The 19,506-nt window shown below is 43.4% G+C and overlaps 1 protein-coding gene across 1 annotated transcript in view; it reads right to left on the bottom strand.

Moving 5' to 3' along the window:
• The window catches only part of LOC134861170 (zinc finger protein GLI2-like), a 48,849-nt gene extending 40,922 nt beyond the window's left edge, over positions 1-7,927 (bottom strand). Inside the window, 3 exon segments of the mRNA XM_063878199.1 lie at positions 4,837-4,975; positions 7,536-7,589; positions 7,774-7,927. Of these exon segments, the coding sequence (XP_063734269.1) occupies positions 4,837-4,975; positions 7,536-7,589; positions 7,774-7,927 (347 nt within the window).
• Positions 7,928-19,506: the final 11,579 nt, after the last annotated feature.

The following is a 19,506-nucleotide window of genomic DNA, read 5'->3' as shown; positions in this document are numbered from 1 at the left end:
TGATGCGTCGTTAATGAACTCCTGCAGGACGAGGCCATCACACACACAGACACACAGACAGACACACACACACAGACAGACACACACACACACACACACACACACACACACACACACACACACACACACACTGCGAGAACAGATGCAGTAATGTAGTGATATCCAGAGTTTGATCGGTATTGATCTTTAAATTAATTTAAAAGTATATATTAATTTTAAGATGAATGTTTATTTAATATAAACGACTTCAAAGATGGCTTCTGCAGTAAAGGTGCAGATTATGTGACTCTAATGTGTTTTCCCTTGCTTCATAAAGTGTTTTATCCTCACACGCTGCAGGAGAAATCTCCCCTCCTGATAGGTCAGAGTTTAAACAAATAATCAATTAAGTGTTTAATTGAGTTTTTGAGGTAAAAACTCCATAAAATGACTGGTTTTAGCTTCACAGATATGCAGATTTAAAGTTCATCTGTTTAATAAACTGTTTGCATTTTGATTTAGGAAGTTAGGGCTTTCATTTTCAACGTGTAGATTAATACAAAATAACAAATATTTTTAGAGCTCCTAAATTTAGCCGGAATGTGTGTGTGTGTGATTTTCCTGATATGCTTCAGAGTGTGTGTGTGTGTGCAGCGCTCACTCTGTAAACGCAGTGTGTGTGTGTCGGTGCAGGTTTTAAAACACACTTTCAGTGGATGTCCTCCTACCGGGCCCCGGGGCCACGGTGTAATTGTGGGGGGGTCGGGTTGTTGTTTTGTGGGGCTTCAGATCCTCTCAGCAGGAGGTCACTCTGCAGAGTCCATCAAACACACACACACACACACACACACACACACACACACACACACACACACACACACACACACACACACACACACACACACACACTCAGAGGAAGGGGGGGTTAAAGTGACATGCATGTCTCAGGTTGGGAAGCCCCCTGTCACCCTGAATAATGTGGACCCCCCCCCACACACACACACACACACACACACACACACACACACACACACTGCAGGAACCCTTCATGCTGCACAAAAGCTGATGCACTAAAAGTTTTTCTGATGCAAATGTCTGCGGCCGGCCGGCAGAGTTTCAAAATAAAACACCGCCAGGAAAGCAGGCTTTTATATCTGTATTAAACACTAATATTTGAAGGCCTTTTCCTGCAGATGCACGTGCAGAAAAATACGTTTAAGGAGCTTTTATGTTTTTGATTTGAAGGCAAATCAATGCATGCTGACTCCCTCTGCATACATTATTCATTACCAAAGAAATAAAGAGAGAAATGTATAAAATAAGTAGGGGGAAGTGAATTTAAATCCAGTTTGTGAGGCTGCCTCCCTGCAGAGCATCCTAAATATCAGGTTGCAAATTCCAGGAATACCAACGAGAGAGTAGACCTTAAAAAAAACTATTGTAAATGCTTAAAATCCTCTTTTTATACAAAAACCAACACTTTACTGTGTCATGCATTTAGCTTCAGATCACTATAATAACAGTGAATTTAAAAACAGGATAAAAGGACAGCTGTTTGAGTCATTCTGCAGGATAACCTCCATAAAATCCCCTTCTTTAAGCTTTAAATGACTATTTTCTGACGCTTTATTTCAGTTTTGATCTCCATTAAACCCCCTGTTTCGCACGAGCACATGGCCACACTCACCCTTGCGCTCCACCTCAGCTCCTCGCGCTCCTCGCCTCTCTTAAACTTCTTCTTGTTCAAAGTTCCTCAGAGGAACAGAGATCCAGCAGGAGCAGCAGATCCATCCGCAGCTGCAGCGGTGTGTGATGCTGGGAAAACTTAGGTCCTTTCTCTGCTCAGAATAAAATACATAAAGTAATAATAATGCACGCGAGATAAAGTTCACTGATGTGCGCGTGTCTGCAGCGCGAGTCCGGCAAAGTTCAAACAAACATGGCGCAGAGGGTGAGGAAAACAGGGTGAGGAAACTTCTCCTCCTCTGGTTCAGGAGTCACTGATGCTGCGGAGCTCGGAGAGCCGGGACCCCCTTAACTCCCCCTTTAACTCCCCCCTTAACTCCCTCTGACTCCCCCCCTCTCTCTCTTTCTCCGATGTGTGTTAAGTCCGGTAATGGAACCAGGCCCGTACTTGGCCATTAATTAAACAACAATAAATAAGTGAATACAGGTGTATTTTTACTAAGATGTTGTGAAGTTAAATACAATAAATATATATATGTAAATAAAAGAAAGTAAGAAAATTGACACAAATGGTGCATATAATAAAATACAATAATGAGCTTAACTAGAAGTGAAATAGGGATTCAGGGACCATGACATGCAAAATAATGCAACTGTATTTTCTCATATTTATACAGTGCTCACAATAAATTAATGCATGCAACAGGCAGATAAATGATGCAATACAACACAATGCAATGACCATAGATATGCATTCCTCTGCGTAATCATAGGGAAATAAAGTGGACAATAATACATAGGATATATAAATAATGACTCAGGCTCCTGCTGAGGTTTATTTGAAGTAAATAGATTTATTTATCAGAATTATTTAACAGTTTGATCTATTTTCTGTTTGTTTGGAGTCACAGTGGACGTTCATTACAAGTGAAACACTGACACCTCGTGGCAAGAAGTATGTACTGCACCTCCAACACATCTCATTTACAATACAGGAGCTTTTTAAATAAAAGGATCTCATATATTTATTAATAATAATAAAAAGGTATCTGATACTTTAAATAAATATTAAAATATTAAGGATTATAAATCCTTAAATGAAGTGGTTAGAAGTAGAAATATTGAGTCGACATTTGTCAGAAACAGCGTCGCCTTGTGGACAACGTGTGAACTGTAAGAAGCGCAGGAACACCAGAATCAGAACCCCTCTGATCGTCCCTCAGAGGGGACATTTGCATTGTTACAGCAGAAAGAGCCAAAGACAGCTTAATGTTACACCAAGATACTAAAAAGAAAAGTTCAAATGTTTTGGAAAGTTTAAAAATACTTTCAAAAATAAATAGAAATATATACATATTTAAAAATAATATTTCTTAATTAACAAAATATTAGAAACGTTGTGTTAAAGAATTATAATAAATAATAATGTAAAAATGTGCTTTATAAATTAAAATTAAATACAACAAAAAGGTTCAATTAACCGATAGATTGACATAAATTCAGAGTTTTCTTTCTGATTGAAGTCTGCTTATATTAGAGACTTTAAAGCAGACACTGATGCAGGTTATTATTATTTCTGACAGTGAATGGTTGCCCAACAGTGACCTAATAAATATCTCCCTCCTGCTGCAGCATCGGCTCAAATGAAATGGGAATAAAACAGGAACATTAAATCATAACTGTTAAAGAGAAGCGATGGTATCTCTGCTTCCTCCGACATATGGAAATAATATCTGTTATATTAATTATCTTTAAATCATGAGGAATCTGCTCTTCCACAGAGCCGCTGAGGGAGACACTTTATCATTATTATATTATTATTATATTATTTCAGATGTGAAGTCTGCGGGGAGCACGTGTACTGCTGCAGTGACTCTGAGCAGCAAGCAGCACTTCAACATGTACTTTATTTACCTTTGGTTTATCCTCTTTAGTGCCGTTTATGAGTTTTAATGTGTTTACTGCATTTCCCAGAATGCATCACACCACTGACTGTAGGTCTCCTCAACCACAGAGAAAAACTACAAAAATTAATATTATGAATACAATAATTAACTTTATTTAAAATGCACTTTGAATAAGTTAGAACATATACATAGAAGAGACAGTAACAGTAAAAGCTTAACTTAATTATGAGTAAAATAAGAAACAACATCATTACTTTAAGAAATAAATAAGAGGAACATGAGCTATAAACAATATAAGGAAACTGCTGATCTACCCGGCAACAAAGGAAGTAAAGAAGGAATAACAACGGATTCAAATAAAAATCCAATAAAATGAAGATGGATTTAAATATCTATAAAAACACAACATGTTAAAGTGTAAATAAAAGAAGCAAAACAAAGACAAAGAATGATATAAACACAAGAAGTCAAAATGTGATAATACAAACATTTAACTAAAAGTAAGAAACAGAAACATATTTATCTAAACATAAAGTAAATGTGTTACTTACTTAAACCATGAATATATTTGTAGATGTAAATATGAAATGCAAAAACAGAACATTTAAAATGATATGGAACAATCCTAATGAATGTAAAGTTTACAGCAGCGCGATATCCAACCTGATGTTTCCCTCCACATGTGTCTCGTCTGCTACACACATGTGAGGGAGCTGACCTCTGACTTTTAATATCCGCTGCCCCCCCACTCCTCTGTATTAAATCAGATATGCCCCCCCCCTCCTCACTTAACCCCGGTGACCCCGGTTCACTCTGAGATTTTAAACAGGGTCTCCTCTGTGTTTGCTGGGACTGTCTGCACCCATATTTACCTTCACATATTAATATGAGGGGGGGGGGGGGGTCTGCTCTTTATACTCCAACACGTGCACCAAAAAGGCCTGGAAATCCTGCAGAAACTGTCTGTTTACCTCCAGAGAGGAGGGGGTGGGACACACAGTCTCAGTGTTTAACATGCATTTGAATATGCAGGGGAATCCAGTCTCTCACTGGAGGATGCGGGACGGTCTGTCTGGCGGCTGCACAGATTATCCGCAGAGCTTCACCCCTCCACCATTTTTCTTGTTCAAGTGTCCTTGAGTTAAACTTTCCGTCTCAATGAGAGCCCCCGCCATGTAGAACGCTGGAAATGCAAATTCCCAGCAGCTTTAGGGGGTCCTCAAAAACGTCATGCTCTGCACAAAGCGGATCAGGCTCTTTGTACCCATCAGGCCTTGCTCTGCAGACGCTCCTCCGGCTGGCGGCCTGTATGGGAGCGCTTGTTTCGGGCGGCTGGACGCACGTGGCCCTCTCCAGAACCGGAGACACCTTAACAAAGGCCGTCAGTCTCAGGAGGCTCCACGCTGAGGACAGTCACACTACACTGATCTGAGGGGCCCCTCGCGCAGGTCCTCTCGTGGAGGTCCCCTTACGAAGGTCCTCTCACGCAGGTCCTCTCGTGGAGGTCCCCTCGCAAAGGTTGCATCTGTCAATATTTGGTCTCTGCAGCTCAGCGCCTCACCTCAACCTAACGGGGCGAACATTAGGTTTATAGATGCAGTACGTTTAGAAGTGTTGATGCAAACGCTTTTCCTTTCCCTTTGCATCTCTTTGTAGACTTTCAGCTGCTCTTGAGAGTCTCTTTGGTCTCTTCGTGGACTTTCTGGTTGTCTGTTTGTATCTCACAAACCGTACTGGTCTCCTGAGCATTCCTCAGAAATGAACAATCTGCTTCCTCACTTCCTGTTGACGTCCTTCAGAGCGTTCAGATTATTTTTCCTGCAGGGGGAAGGTGGAGCGCCTCACCTGAACAAACCCTCTCTCAGGGAGGAGCTGTCCCTGATGTTCTGCAGCTGGATTAAAGCTGACCCAGCCTTAAGTTACACCGAGAGCCCGGCTTTGTTAACCCGGCGTGACGCTCTGCAGGAGCGATGAATGCATGGAATAACTGCAGGTTATTACAGAACCAACACCGACAGGGGTTCAGAGCTGCAGTGCTCTGCCACCAGGGGGCAGTACAGCTGAGGGAAGGACACAGAGGACTCTGACCCCCCACTCTGTCTGAAACACATTTAAGGGGTCACCTGTGAGAGGAAATATATCATTTCAGGAGCGAATACTGAGACTTCTGCATGTGCATGTTTTGTGTCTCTGCCTCTTGGTAGTGGACTCTTTAAATTCTTCAGGCTGTCTCTCTTCATTTGTCTTGAAATGTTATATTTAACTTTTTAAGCAGTGGCATCCTCCAGCAGCCCATGTCGGGGGGGGTATCCCATCACACACATCCATCACTGAGCACCTGTGTGTGTGTGTGTGTGTGTGTGTGTGTGTGTGTGTGTGTGTGTGTGTGTGTGTGTGTGTGTGTGTGTGTGTGTATGTGTGTGTATTTAAATATTTAGCTGAAACTTGCATTAACCCGGCTCGAAAACGTCCAAAAAGCCATTTGAATCCCCTTTTCTCCCAGAAAGCGCTGAATAAAGGTGTAAATAAACAGCGTGAGTAGGGCCTTCATTACATGCTGCTAATAGAGCAGAGGTCAGAGGTCAGGGAGGTAATGAAATACCCCTGTGACCTGCAGCGGTCAAACCCGGGAGGAAATGAGCTTTCTGATTTTATTCAAACAAAGAGCAGGAATATGTGAGGCGGGAAAATATTCCCATGGAGCGTTATATTCTCTTTAATATTTCATCAGATTATTGTGCAGTTATGTTTTCTGCTGAAGACTTTGTGAATTTTTAATAACGCCATGTCAACATTTCAAACATTTATGCTACAAGAGGCTAACAATGAGAGCGGAGCTGATGAGCCTGTTGTACCAGCTAAATCAAACTGTAAATAGGAAGAAATGGCCCAAAATATTAAATAAAATACAAAATAAATCCATTGATAGAATAATAATAAATAATCCATTGATAGAATAATAATAAATAATCCATTGATAGAATAATAACAAATAATCCATTGATAGAATAATAATAAATAATCCATTGATAGAATAATAATAAATAATCCATTAATAGAATAATAACAAATAATCCATGGATAGAATTAATAGAATAATAATAAATAATCCATTAATAGAATAATAATAAATAATCCATTGATAGAATAATAATAAATAATCCATTAATAGAATAATAATAAATAATCCATGGATAGAATAATAATAAATAATCCATTAATAGAATAATAATAAATAATCCATTGATAGAATAAATAGAATAATAATAAATAATCCATTGATAGAATAATAATAAATAATCCATTGATAGAATAATAATAAATAATCCATTGATAGAATAATAATAAATAATCCATTAATAGAATAATAATAAATAATCCATTGATAGAATAATAATAAATAATCCATTGATAGAATAATAATAAATAATCCATTGATAGAATAATAATAAATAATCCATTGATAGAATAATAATAAATAATCCATTGATAGAATAATAATAAATAATCCATTAATAGAATAATAATAAATAATCCATTAATAGAATAATAATAAATAATCCATTGATAGAATAATAATAAATAATCCATTGATAGAATAATAATAAATAATCCATTAATAGAATAATAATAAATAATCCATTGATAGAATAAATAGAATAATAATAATAATAGTAGTTTTTCATTTTAATAATTATAATGAAAGAGGAAAATACTCTGTTCAAACGCAAATACCTGCCAAAAAAAGATGGATAAATAATAGCAGAAATTAACTTCATCAATAAATAGATTAAGAAAAAAGTCCAAATATTAAAAAGGGAAATCCACGTATTAGCTGGCTCTGTTGTGATTGGTCAACCAGCTTAGAGATGTCCCGCCCCCTAGGAGCGCGAGGAGCGTTCTGTAGTGATGTCACTAGGTTCTGGAAGAGAGGGAACACCACAGATGGATCTGTTATCTCACCTGTGCAGAGCCTCAGGTGCTCCTCTCCTCTCAGGTGAGACTCCGCCTCCTCTGCTGAAGGTCAGAGGTCACATGTCTCCGTGCCCTCGAGCAAGGCACCTGTACCGGGCCATGATGTGTAAAAGACCTTTTGCTAATCTTCATTTTCCAGAGGTTAAAATCCTAATCTCTGCTGGAAAGAAATCACCTTAAAGATGAGTTACGGGGGGGAGCATAATACCCTATAAATAAGCCGAACGTTCCGCCTGATGTTCCTGCTCTGTGGTGAGCGGCTCTCCTGACAGGACAGGAATCTGAGAAATGTCCTCCAATAACGCATCGCACATCTGTCCGCTCCAGATGTGTCCGAGCCGTGGCCCATAATGCACTGCAGGCCTCTCAGATACAGGCATTTCCTCTGCACCCCCCAAAAAACATCCATCCTCAGTTTCATTAAAGCCGGTGGAGACGCGCTGCACCTGAGCGGAGGAAATGAGGCCGAGGAGCACATTCCTGACTCAGAGACACGGAAATATTTAAACACAATACTTCACATTTTAGGCTTTTTCTTTTGGTTGTCCGTCTGAAACTTTGATCCAGTTCCACCCACAGTTCTTCAGGATTTTGGCGACCCCCTCCCTGACCTTTTTCCATACAGCCATGCAGGTACGGCAAATCAGAAAGTATATTTCAATGCTTTTCAGAGGAACTGTTGCCTCTTGATACCTGAGTTATGAGAGTTAAATCAAACATAGTGTATTTATCTCAATGTAATATAAGTATCTGAACTTCAAGCTCTTAATTATATAAAACGTTGGGATTGATTTTGTAAAGAATTCAGAGAAAAGGGGGATTTATTCTGCAGAAATCAAGAGAAATGTAGACGGAAACACACTCATAGCCTAAATACAATAAAATGAATGACCTGAATAATAAGTTATTGAAAGTGAACTTTTTCATTTTCTAATATTTCTAATAAAAGTGGAAAACATTCAGTCTGAATCCAAATACCTGCTGAGAAAGGTCCGATGTATGGCAGTGTTTTGCTCTTCTTTCTGAGCTCTGTTCAACACACCTGCAGGTACACCTTCAGCAAGCAACCACTGAGTGACACCTCCTCTCTGTAAGGGGTAAGGATTAAACACCAGATATGGGTTGATCTTCATCCGGCCCTCATCATTTTATTGTTAATTGCATTGAAAGAAGAATACAGAATATATAAAAGCCCCCCTAAGGTTACAGGTGCCCCCCCCTCCCCGAGCCACACCGTCACACTGCTGACGTCTGTCTTTATTTATCAATGGCTCTCTAGGTGTGTGTGTGTGTGTGTGTGTGTGTGTGTGTGTGTGTGTGTGTGTGTGTGTGTGTGTGTGTGTGTGTGTGGGTAAAGGTCAGTAGGTTTCCCTTGTGTGTTTCCCCTCATCTTTCCCCTCTGTTCCCACGCCGCCTGCTGATGAATCACCCTCTCCCAAACACACACAGACAGACACACACACACACACACACACACACACACACACACACACACACACACACACACACACACACACACACACACACACACACACACTCACACTCTCTTTGAAGCCGGATGTATCTCAGACCTCTGATCGTCTCCTCTTCTGGTCGCAGCCTCTCAGCTGCCTGCTGATTTCAGGAGGTTTTTCTCCCCTAGAAACAGAAAGCACTTTTTGAAGTCATGAAATAAAGACCCTGATGCTCGCTGCAATGATCACTATTGATTTTGTGCAGGGACGCTCACTCTGGGTTGGACCTTATCCCCGGCTGTGACGTAGGGACCCCAGCAATACCTTTACCTGCATAGCAACCACATCTTAATAAGAAAATGCAGACTGGATGTTCACTCTTCTGCAGAATGGATGTTCACTCTTCTGCAGAATGGATGTTCACTTTTCTGCAGAATGGATGTTCACTTTTCTGCAGAATGGATGTTCACTCTTCTGCAGAATGGATGTTCACTCTTCTGCAGAATGGATGTTCACTCTTCTGCAGAATGGATGTTCACTCTTCTGCAGAATGGATGTTCACTTTTCTGCAGAATGGATGTTCACTCTTCTGCAGAATGGATGTTCACTTTTCTGCAGAATAGATGTTCACTCTTCTGCAGAATGGATGTTCACTCTTCTGCAGAATGGATGTTCACTCTTCTGCAGAATGGATGTTCACTTTCAGACTGGATGTTCACTCTTCTGCAGAATGGATGTTCACTCTTCTGCAGAATGGATGTTCACTTTCAGACTGGATGTTCACTCTTCTGCAGAATGGATGTTCACTTTTCTGCAGACTGGATGTTCACTCTTCTGCAGAATGGATGTTCACTCTTCTGCAGAATGGATGTTCACTCTTCTGCAGAATGGATGTTCACTCTTCTGCAGAATGGATGTTCACTCTTCTGCAGAATGGATGTTCACTCTTCTGCAGAATGGATGTTCACTCTTCTGCAGAATGGATGTTCACTTTTCTGCAGAATGGATGTTCACTCTTCTGCAGAATAGATGTTCACTTTTCTGCAGAATGGATGTTCACTCTTCTGCAGAATGGATGTTCACTCTTCTGCAGAATGGATGTTCACTCTTCTGCAGAATGGATGTTCACTTTCAGACTGGATGTTCACTCTTCTGCAGAATGGATGTTCACTCTTCTGCAGAATGGATGTTCACTTTCAGACTGGATGTTCACTCTTCTGCAGAATGGATGTTCACTTTTCTGCAGACTGGATGTTCACTCTTCTGCAGAATGGATGTTCACTCTTCTGCAGAATGGATGTTCACTCTTCTGCAGAATGGATGTTCACTCTTCTGCAGAATGGATGTTCACTCTTCTGCAGAATGGATGTTCACTCTTCTGCAGAATGGATGTTCACTCTTCTGCAGAATGGATGTTCACTTTTCTGCAGAATGGATGTTCACTCTTCTGCAGAATAGATGTTCACTTTTCTGCAGAATGGATGTTCACTCTTCTGCAGAATGGATGTTCACTCTTCTGCAGAATGGATGTTCACTCTTCTGCAGAATGGATGTTCACTCTTCTGCAGAATGGATGTTCACTCTTCTGCAGAATGGATGTTCACTCTTCTGCAGAATGGATGTTCACTCTTCTGCAGAATGGATGTTCACTCTTCTGCAGAATGGATGTTCACTTTTCTGCAGAATGGATGTTCACTCTTCTGCAGAATGGATGTTCACTTTTCTGCAGAATGGATGTTCACTCTTCTGCAGAATGGATGTTCACTCTTCTGCAGAATGGATGTTCACTCTTCTGCAGAATAGATGTTCACTCTTCTGCAGAATGGATGTTCACTCTTCTGCAGAATAGATGTTCACTCTGTAGAATGGATGTTCACTTTTCTGCAGAATGGATGTTCACTCTTCTGCAGAATGGATGTTCACTCTTCTGCAGAATGGATGTTCACTCTTCTGCAGAATGGATGTTCACTCTTCTGCAGAATGGATGTTCACTCTTCTGCAGAATGGATGTTCACTCTTCTGCAGAATAGATGTTCACTCTGTAGAATGGATGTTCACTTTTCTGCAGAATGGATGTTCACTCTTCTGCAGAATAGATGTTCACTCTTCTGCAGAATGGATGTTCACTCTGCAGAATGGATGTTCACTCTTCTGCAGAATGGATGTTCACTCTTCTGCAGAATGGATGTTCACTCTTCTGCAGAATGGATGTTCACTTTTCTGCAGAATGGATGTTCACTTTTCTGCAGAATGGATGTTCACTTTTCTGCAGAATGGATGTTCACTCTTCTGCAGAATGGATGTTCACTCTTCTGCAGAATGGATGTTCACTCTTCTGCAGAATGGATGTTCACTTTTCTGCAGAATGGATGTTCACTCTTCTGCAGAATGGATGTTCACTCTTCTGCAGAATGGATGTTCACTCTTCTGCAGAATGGATGTTCACTCTTCTGCAGAATGGATGTTCACTCTTCTGCAGAATGGATGTTCACTTTTCTGCAGAATGGATGTTCACTCTTCTGCAGAATGGATGTTCACTCTTCTGCAGAATGGATGTTCACTTTTCTGCAGAATGGATGTTCACTTTTCTGCAGAATGGATGTTCACTCTTCTGCAGAATGGATGTTCACTTTTCTGCAGAATGGATGTTAAATGCGTGGAAAGGAAATGCTTTGGTAACATACCCAGCATGTTTGAATTAGAGCCCCTTAGTAGAGCTTAGTGTTCTGCTCATTAAATGGTGTTCTTCTGCCTCTGACCCTGGTTGTCTGGCGGACCCTCCTCACACCTGTTCACAGCTTTCAAACAATGATGGTCTCTCCGGATAAAAGGTCACATTGACCCTGAGAGAGTAAAGCAGCAGCCCCTGATAAGGAGTCTGAACTCCTCTGAGTCTCTGAACACCTGCAGCACTATCACAACATGACCCTGAAAGCCAGAGATACCGCAGATACAGCACCCTCTGTCTCCCGAGACCCCTCCTGCAGAGCAGCGTGAGGAGGGTTTAGTGTCAGCCCTGTGCTGCTGGGGCCCATACCCCCCCCCCCCCCCACACACTTCAATATCAGTGTATTTCTACCCTATATTTACATTATTAGATCACTTAGTGTGGTCTCTGGTGGTCTCTGGTGGTTTCTGGTGGTCTGGTGGTCCCTGGTTGTCTCTCTGGTGGTTTCTGGTAGTCTGGTGGTCTCTCTGGTGGTTTCTGGTGGTCTCTGGTGGTCTCTCTGGTGGTCTCTGGTGGTTTCCGGTGGTCTGGTGGTCCCTGGTGGTCTCTCTGGTGGTCTGGTGGTCCCTGGTGGTCTCTGGTGGTTTCTGGTGGTCTGGTGGTCCCTGGTGGTCTCTCTGGTGGTCTATAAATGTAAATCTGAATTCAGACCCCCCTGTGAAGGTCTCTGCAGCGATAACACACTCCGTCCATCTCTGTGTTTTCTCCCTTTCAAAATAAAAGCATGACATCACCTTTCCAGTAAGCTTGGTGGTCCTTCCTCCTGTCAGTGGTTCAGAGGTAAAGAGGTCCCAAGGTCAGAGGTCAACGAGGAAGAAGAAGTGATGAAGAGCGAGTTCTCCGTAAAGAAGCTGCAATAAACCCAGAGAGACGTCCAAAAACACGACTTCAATCTTTACGATGCCCCCCCTCACCTCTGCAACACACTCAAGGCCGTGTGTGTGTGTGTGTGTGTGTGTGTGTGTGTGTGTGTGTGTGTGTGTGTGTGTGTGTGTGTGTGTGTGTGTGTGTGTGTGTGTGTGTGTGTGTGTGTGTGTGTGTGTGTGTGTGTGTGTGTGTGTGTGTGTGTGTGTGTGTGTGTGTCCGAACAAGCCGAGTAACCTGAGAGTGCTGACCTGTGGGGGGGTTATCGCTCCAGATCTCACGACCAGCCCTCTGACACCGCAACCCGTGTGTGTGTGTGTGTGTGTGTGTGTGTGTGTGTGTGTGTGTGTGTGTGTGTGTGTGTGTGTGTGTGTGTGTGTGTGTGTGTGTGTGTGTGTGTGTGTGTGTGTGTGTGTGTGTGTGTGTGTGTGTGTGTGTGTGCGTGCGTGCGTGCGTGCGTGCGTGCGTGCGTGCGTGCGTGCGTGCGTGTGTGTGCGCATGTGTGTTTGTAGGCGAAGAAATCTGCATCATGGCAGGAGAGCGAGGAGCTGCAGGAGAACTCTGTAAACATTCAGCTGCAGGATGCACGAGGAGTCATTCCTCCTGTAGCGGCCGTCAGCAGCACCTCCTCCTCCTCCACCTCCCCCCCTCCTCCTCCCCCTCACACCCCATCCCTCAGCAGCAGAGATGATGCTCAGGATTAGAGGAGGTGTCGCTCCTCTTCTCTGTTTGGATGTTTCTGTAAACCCTCCGCCTGCTCCTGAGAGCTGTCGCTAAATATAAACTCACACACACTTTGGATATAAACTCACACACACTTTGGATATAGACTCACACACACTTTGGATATAGACTCACACACACTTTTGATATAGTCTCACACACACTTTGGATATAAACTCACACACACTTTGGATATAAACTCACACACACTTTGGATATAAACTCACACACACTTTTGATATAGTCTCACACACACTTTGGATATAGACTCACACACACTTTTGATATAGTCTCACACACACTTTGGATATAAACTCACACACACTTTGGATATAGTCTCACACACACTTTGGATATAGTCTCACACACACTTTGGATATAGACTCACACACACTTTTGATATAGTCTCACACACACTTTGGATATAAACTCACACACACTTTGGATATAGACTCACACACACTTTGGATATAGTCTCACACACACTTTGCATATAGACTCACACACACTTTGGATATAGTCTCACACACACTTTGGATATAGTCTCACACACACTTTGGATATAGTCTCACACACACTTTGGATATAGTCTCACACACACTTTGCATATAGACTCACACACACTTTGGATATAAACTCACACACACTTTGGATATAGACTCACACACACTTTGGATATAGACTCACACACACTTTGGATATAGTCTCACACACACTTTGGATATAGACTCACACACACTTTGGATATAGTCTCACACACACTTTGGATATAGACTCACACACACTTTGGATATAGTCTCACACACACTTTGGATATAGTCTCACACACACTTTGGATATAGTCTCACACACACTTTTGATATAGACTCACACACACTTTGGATATAGTCTCACACACACTTTGGATATAGTCTCACACACACTTTGGATATAGTCTCACACACACTTTGGATATAGACTCACACACACTTTGGATATAAACTCACACACACTTTGGATATAGTCTCACACACACTTTGGATATAGACTCACACACACTTTGGATATAAACTCACAGACTCACACACACTTTGGATATAGTCTCACACACACTTTGGATATAGTCTCACACACACTTTGGATATAGTCTCACACACACTTTGGATATAGTCTCACACACACTTTTGATATAGACTCACACACACTTTGGATATAGTCTCACACACACTTTGGATATAGTCTCACACACACTTTGGATATAGTCTCACACACTTTTGATATAGACTCACACACACTTTGGATATAGTCTCACACACACTTTGGATATAGACTCACACACACTTTGGATATAGACTCACACACACTTTGGATATAGTCTCACACACACTTTTGATATAGACTCACACACACTTTGGATATAGTCTCACACACACTTTGGATATAGACTCACACACACTTTTGATATAGTCTCACACACACTTTGGATATAGTCTCACACACACTTTGGATATAGTCTCACACACACTTTGGATATAGTCTCACACACACTTTGGATATAGACTCACACACACTTTTGATATAGTCTCACACACACTTTGGATATAGTCTCACACACACTTTGGATATAGACTCACACACACTTTGGATATAGTCTCACACACACTTTGGATATAGTCTCACACACACTTTTGATATAGTCTCACACACACTTTGGATATAGTCTCACACACACTTTGGATATAGACTCACACACACTTTGGATATAGTCTCACACACACAGGCGGGGTCCTGCTCTCCCTTTTGTTTTGTTTTCCTCCTCTTCCTCTTCCTCTACTCCTCCTCTACATCTCATATTATCTTTCTCCATCCTAACTTCTCTCCTGTCTTTTTTCCCTCTTCCTCCTCCTCCTATTCTCTTCCTCTTCATCTCCTTCCCGTCTTCCTCCTCTTCCTTTTCATCCTCCTCCTCTTCCTCCTTTACTTCCTGTTAAACCAATTTAAAAAATCAATTAAAGTACAATTATTTTTAACAGGTTAACGGAGCGAAAGACCAAACAGGAAAAGGGGGGGGTCTAGGGGGGAGACGGGTGAGGAGGAGGGGGGTCCCGGGCTTTTCTTTCATGAATTGGTGCAGAGGTCAAGTTCAGAGGGTGCGTGAGTAGAAATCTCAGCTTATCTCTACAGTGAGACAATGAGGGGGGTGGGGGGGTCCATCTGGTACCAAGGGCGGGGGAGGAGGGAGGGAGGGAAAAGTGAGGAGGAAGAGGAGGAGGGCTGCAGGAACATATTCAGAGAAACATGCAGTGTGTGTGTGTGTGTGTGTGTGTGTGTGTGTGTGTGTGTGTGTGTGTGTGTGTGTGTGTGTGTGTGTGTGTGTGTGTGTGTGTGTGTGTGTGTGTGTTAGAGAATGCAAACCATGGGAAAGACTTCAGAGTGTGTGTCTTCAGTCTGCAGACACAGAGGACATGTGGAGGGTGTGCATGCTTTATATGAACTCTGTGTGACCCCCCCCCCCCCCTCCCCCATATGGCTGTGGTTATGTACAGTGTGTGAACATGCAGAGAACATGAGGACGAGGTTTACACTTCTGGAACAAAGTGACATCACTGTGGAACAACTGCCTTCCTAAACTGGCTAGCTATAGGCTAAGGAGGCGGGACATCTCAACAGAGCCGGCCAGCTAACCAATCAGAGCAGAGACTTGGCTCTGGTTTCAGACAGAGGGTGAAAATGAAGCTTCTTTAGAGGCAGCTCTCTTTGCATCATCACAGTCTTCCTCCTGAGTGGTGCATCCTCCTGATGCATCCTCCTGGTGCATCCTCCTGGTGCATCCTCCTGAGTGGTGCATCCTCCTGGTGCATCCTCCTAGTGCATCCTCCTGGTGCATCCTCCTGCTGCATCCTCCTGGTGCATCCTCCTGGTGCATCCTCCTGCTGCATCCTCCTGGTGCATCCTCCTGAGTGGTGCATCCTCCTGGTGCATCCTCCTGGTGCATCCTCCTGGTGCATCCTCCTGCTGCATCCTCCTGGTGCATCCTCCTGAGTGGTGCATCCTCCTGGTGCATCCTCCTGAGTGGTGCATCCTCCTGAGTGGTGCATCCTCCTGAGTGGTGCATCCTCCTGGTGAATCCTCCTGGTGAATCCTCCTGGTGAATCCTCCTGGTGAATCCTCCTGGTGCATCCTCCTGGTGCAGCCGCTGACGGACTCTACTCCTGGCTGTGTTCCTGATTACAGATCATATACAGCCTGTTAAATCAGAGTCCGGTGGCGCTGCAGCAGTCTGACTCTTTAATCCAGGTTCAGTTAAAGTGGGCTCCTGCTGCAGGTCAGATGCTCCTCCTGCTGCAGGTCAGAAGCTGCTCCTGCTGCAGGTCAGATGCTCCTCCTGCTGCAGGTCAGAAGCTGCTCCTGCTGCAGGTCAGAAGCTGCTCCTGCTGCAGGTCAGATGCTCCTCCTGCTGCAGGTCAGAAGCTGCTCCTGCTGCAGGTCAGATGCTCCTCCTGCTTCAGCTCAGAAGCTGCTCCTGCTGCAGAGCTCGTGTGAGCAGACAGCTGGCCGTCTGATCCCCCCTGATTGGTTTTAGTGGCACACATAAAGCTGATTAGCACCCAGCGCCAGCTCCGATAACGGCTCACACACACCGCTGCAGCGTCTTCTTCCTGTGTTTTACATCCTCTCCTCTAACTCCTGCAGTCTGACAGCCTTCTCTCCTGCTCCACAGCTCTGAATTAAAAAGCATTGCCCTCAATCAGCTGCAGGATGGATCCCTGCTCTGTCCGGCAGCAGCTGAAGGAGTCAGCCTCTAGGGATGAATGCAAGGCTCGTAAAGTAAAGATCCTACTCATTTAGACCTTCACACAGCCGGACAGGGGGCCACAGGACTCTCCTCTGATCGTGCATGCAATTTGGCTATTGCCAGTCTTTAAATCTGCTGAACGCTTTGTTCTGATATCTGGGGAGCTGAGCGTCTGATTTACCTCACAGTTGGCAGGTGTATTGATAGGGATCCAGGGGAGTGTAGTTTAAAACATGGTGCAATGTGGCCAGAGGTTGGCACTGCAACAGCTAGCTAAATCATCTCGACTCTCTGCTACAAATGAGTCATTTGTCACCTTATTTGGTACCGAACATCTGCTGAACGCTTCGTACACATCTGGTGGACGTGTGTGGACGTGGACGTGTGTGGACGTGGACGTGAGATGGATCAATTTGGATCCGTTTGGCCAAAAGGTGGCGCTGTAAAAGTCTTTTCTGCCGTCCCTCGGGGTCAGCAGGTACGCTCTCAGGGTTTGATGCCCGCCGCCTCTCAAATGTCTTCAGAACAACAAACATCTGCTTTTTTTTAAGTAAGCTGCTTTCGCCCGACGCCTCTATAGAGCGTCTGCTGGAGGAAATCCCGTGTGAGCGACGTGTGGTGACTGAGAGTGTTGTTGTAGAAGATTTAGAGACAGAGGAGGCCTGCTGGAACGCTACGCAGGTCTTTGAAGAACGTGTTTATGAACGCATCAGCGGAAAAAGGTCCCGCTTTCAAACCATAACTGAGTGTTTGAAGCGGCTCTGGTTCTGCAGATGTTCTGCTGGTCCTCGGAGCTGTGAATCTGAGCATCAGGTTCAAGACTCGGCTGTTTCCCTCACGTCCTCCTGCGGTCTGAGGTCTTGTTCGTCTCAAAGGGGCCGACATGAAGGGTTCAGTTCCTCTGATTCCCCTCAGACAAAATCAATCTGAAACTGTTTAAGTCGGACACTTCTGGAAGTCTTCAAGGCGGCGTTTTAATCCGCCGCCTTGTGGTCACAGCGATCCACATCAGAGGCGTTTCACTGCTCGAGTTACAGAGTGTTTGACATCCACACAGCCCTAATCCCCCTCTAGAGAAACCTCACACACACACACACACACACACACACACACACACACACTGGGGGAATATGGCCTCTCCAGAGATTGGAATATTTGGGAATATCTGCTGACCCTGTGTCGTGTTTCGTCCCCCACTCTTGTTCAGAAAACCCCGAGAAAGAAAGTTTGTCCTCAAACTAAACACCCGGAGAAAAGGCGGGTATCTGGTGTCCTCACTTAAAAGGTGGAAATCAGCCTCTGTGCTTCCACAGAGCGCCTTTGTCCCGCGCCTTACAAAAGCCGCCTTCCTTAGCTGGAGTTTGAAGCTGCGGCGGGTCGGGTTTCCATGTTCCTGCCGCTGCCAGAGACTCTTTGTGTCGCTGCAGGGTTTTCAGCGGACAAAGTGGCTCCAGAAGTACCGGCCATCAGATGTACCGTCAGATATTTATGAAAGTAATCTCACATCAAAGCTGCACAAATGTCACTGTGAGGTGTGTTCGTGGCTCTCCGACACACACCGACAACACCAGAACAAGTGACCTGGAACTGGACTTCATGCTCCAGACCTTCCCTAATGCACAGAGAACAGACTCATCCCTCAAATATTGATGCAATGCAATGAGTCCAGGTTCTGTTAGTCTTTAATGCAACAGTTTGACGTTTATCAGCTGCAAAAGTCAAAGGTTCAAACTCTGCAGAAGTCTCAGATCATGCCATGTTCAGAGTGTTAAACTGTGCAACAACAAAGGGTGCAGTAACCCTTAACCCGAACCCTAAAAGAGTGTAAAAAATAGTGTAAATCCCTTCAAGAGTCAAGTGTTTAATGCAGCAACAAGCAAAGGCTAAGGTTTTCTTAGGTTTGATTAATTATTGCAATGGTTCAAGTCTCAAACCTTGCCAATGCACTTTAAATGCAGAAAAGCTCAAATCAAACATCATTTATCCTCAGATGTTAAGTAGCTTTGCACAGATGCTGAGTTTCTTTAGAAAAAACACCTTAAATCTTAAACCACCTTAAAAACACCTTAAACCTTACAACACCTTAAACCTTAAACCACCTTAAAAACACCTTAAACCTTAAACCACCTTAAAAACACCTTAAACCTTACAACACCTTAAACCTTAACACACCTTAGAAAACTCCTCCAAACTTTAATGTGTGTCAGATAACGTGTAAACGGCGCACAGTATCTCCGTGGACACCTGAAACACCTGAGTGTGAGGTGTGTTGTTCCCTGGTCAGGTGTGAGCACGCCGTGGTGGTGGCTAATGCTAATGCTAATCAGGGCTCCTGCTGGATGGCTGATTGCTCGGTGATTAGATCTTAATGAAGGCTTAGTGTTTATTAATCTGATGAGGAGCGTCTGATTTGAG

This window comes from Eleginops maclovinus, chromosome 24 (assembly GCF_036324505.1).
Source record: "Eleginops maclovinus isolate JMC-PN-2008 ecotype Puerto Natales chromosome 24, JC_Emac_rtc_rv5, whole genome shotgun sequence".
Classification (NCBI taxonomy): Eukaryota; Metazoa; Chordata; class Actinopteri; order Perciformes; family Eleginopidae; genus Eleginops; species Eleginops maclovinus.
This window is presented reverse-complemented; position numbering and strand designations above follow the sequence as displayed.